General features: G+C 68.1%; 1 protein-coding gene across 1 annotated transcript; it reads left to right on the top strand.

The window, feature by feature from the left end:
* Positions 1-27: 27 nt before the first annotated feature.
* On the top strand, positions 28-2,613 carry LOC145718827 (uncharacterized; the record flags this gene model as incomplete). Its single annotated transcript, XM_081810341.1, has 1 exon — positions 28-2,613. A coding segment is annotated over exon 1 (2,586 nt), but the record flags the coding sequence as incomplete, so codon positions are not given.
* Positions 2,614-2,617: the final 4 nt, after the last annotated feature.

Raw genomic sequence — 2,617 nt, 5'->3', positions numbered from 1 at the left:
ACTGGGCGCACCAAGCCGTCCCCAGCAATGCCCACCACGGGGGCCACCACGTCATCCCCAGGCACGCCCACCACGGGGGCCACCACGCTGTCCCCAGCGACACCCACCACGGGGCGCACCAAGCCGTCCCCAGGCACGCCCACCACGGGGCCCACCACGCTGTCCCCAGTGACGCCCACCACGGGGGCCACCACGCCATTCCACTCTGTGCCCCTTATCCGGGTCTCCACGGCCTCCACACTCAGCCCCCAAGGCAGTGCGTCCACACCCTGGCACACCAAGACCTGGCCCGGACTCCCCAGTGCTGTGCCCAGCACAGCCGCGGCCACCTCCAGCACAGGGCCCAGCCCTGGAGCCTCCCTATCACCCCTCACGCCCTCGGCCACCAGCTCTCCGCCCGGCACCACCTTGGGCCTCTCCACGGCCGCCTCCAGGGCCACGTCACCCACGGGCAAGTTCGAGAGTCCCCGGCCTGTGACCTCCAGTCCCACACAGGCCCCCCCATCCCCCGTGGCCGGGTCCACGGCCTGTGAGCCCCGCTGTGCCTGGACGGACTGGCTAGACGAGAGCTACCCGGTGCCGGGGGCCTCTGGTGGGGACTTCGAGACCTACGCCAACCTCCGGACCATGGGCAAAGCCATCTGCAAGCAGCCGCTGGAGCTGCAGTGCCGGGCGGAGGGGTGGCCAGAGACGCCCCTGCAGGAGCTGGGCCAGGTGGTGCGCTGCAGCCTGGAGGACGGCCTGGTGTGCCGCAATCAGGACCAGGCCGGCCCGTTCAAGATGTGCCTCAACTACCACATCCGTGTGCTCTGCTGTGAGGACTATGGCCACTGCCCCAGCACCCTGGCCACCACCGTGGTCACCATGCAGAGCACCAACCTGGGTCTGACCCCCATGCCGGCCACCAGCACCACGGCCTCCAGTCCTACGGCCCCCAGCACCGGCCGGACCGCGGCCTCCTCCAAGTGCCAGCCCACCTGCCGCTGGACCGCCTGGCTGGACAGCGACCAGCCCCTGCCCGGCCGCTACGGGGGGGACATCGAGACCTACTACCACATCTGGGACACTGGCAGCCAGCTCTGTATGGAGCCCGAGGCCATCGAGTGCCAGGCTGTGCTCTACCCGGATGTGCCCTTGGGGCAGCTGGGCCAGGACGTGCGGTGTGATGTGAACTATGGGCTCATTTGCAGGAACAACTGGCAGAGGGGGGGCCATACCTGCCTCAACTACCACATCCGCGTGCTCTGCTGTGAGGACAAGAGCCACTGCACCAACTCCCCCGCCACGGAGCCCACCAGCACCAGCACTCGACGAAGTTCATCGGGGGTCACTAGCCCCACCTCCCAGACCGGCCCCTCCTCCCCCGGGACCACCCTGGGGGTCACGAGCCCCACCTCCCAGATAGGACCCTCCTCCCCTGCGACCACCCTGAGGGTCACTAGTCCCACCTCCCAGACAGGACCCTCCTCCCCTGGGACAACCCTGGGGGTCACTAGCCCCACCTCCCAGACAGGACCCTCCTCCCCCGGGACCACCCTGGGGGTCATGAGCCCCACCTCCCAGATAGGACCCTCCTCCCCTGCGACCACCCTGAGGGTCACTAGTCCCACTTCCCAGACAGGACCCTCCTCCCCTGGGACAACCCTGGGGGTCACTAGCCTCACCTCCCAGACAGGACCCTCCTCCCCTGGGATCACCCTGGGGGTCACTAGCCTCACCTCCCAGACAGGACCCCTTTCCCCCAGGATCACCCTGAGGGTCACTAGCCCCACCTCCCAGACGGGACCCTCCTCACCCGGGACCACCCTGGGGGTCACTAGCCTCACCTCCCAGACGGGACCCTCCTCCCCTTGGGCCACTGTGAGGGTCACTAGCCTCACCTCCCAGACAGGACCCTCCTCCCCTGGGAACACCCTGGGGGTCACTAGCCTCACCTCCCAGACGGGACCCTCCTCCCCTGGGACCACCCTGGGGGTCACTAGTCCCACCTCCCAGACGGGACCCTCCTCACCCGGGACCACCCTGGGGGTCACTAGTCCCACCTCCCAGACAGGACCCTCCTCCCATCAGACCACCCTGAGGGTCACTAACCCCACCTCCCAGACAGGACCCTACTCCTCAGGGACCACCCTGGGGGTCACTAGCCTCACCTCCCAGACAGGACCCTCCTCCCCCGAGACCACCCTGGGGGTCACTAGCCTCACCTCCCAGACAGGACCCTCCTCCCCTGGGACCACCCTGGGGGTCACTGTCTCTACCACCAGCCCCAGCATAGGCCAAATGTCATCTGGGGTCATTAAGCTGAGCACCACCACCACCCAGCCCTCCTCCCCGGAGACCATGCAGAGAGTCACTGTATCCACCACCCAGATTTTTCCTTCCTCCCCCAGGACCACCCAGTCAGGATCCTCCTCCCCCGAGACCACCCAGGGGGTCCCTGTCTCCACCACCCAGACGCTTGCTACCCCTGCCAGGACCACAGAGAGGGTCTCCAGCCCCGGTCCCTCTGCCTCCCTGAGGACCCCGACGGCCACCACCAAGCCCACCTCACCCAGTGTACCCACCACGGTCCCCGTGGTGACCTCCAGCACGTGGATCCCCCCCGAGTCCACGCCCA

This window comes from Leptonychotes weddellii, unplaced genomic scaffold, assembly GCF_054177405.1.
Source record: "Leptonychotes weddellii isolate Sample4059 unplaced genomic scaffold, ASM5417740v2 HiC_scaffold_23037, whole genome shotgun sequence".
In the NCBI taxonomy this organism is placed as follows: Eukaryota; Metazoa; Chordata; class Mammalia; order Carnivora; family Phocidae; genus Leptonychotes; species Leptonychotes weddellii.
The sequence above is the reverse complement of the archived record's forward strand: the minus strand, read 5'-3'. Positions and strand labels throughout refer to the sequence as shown.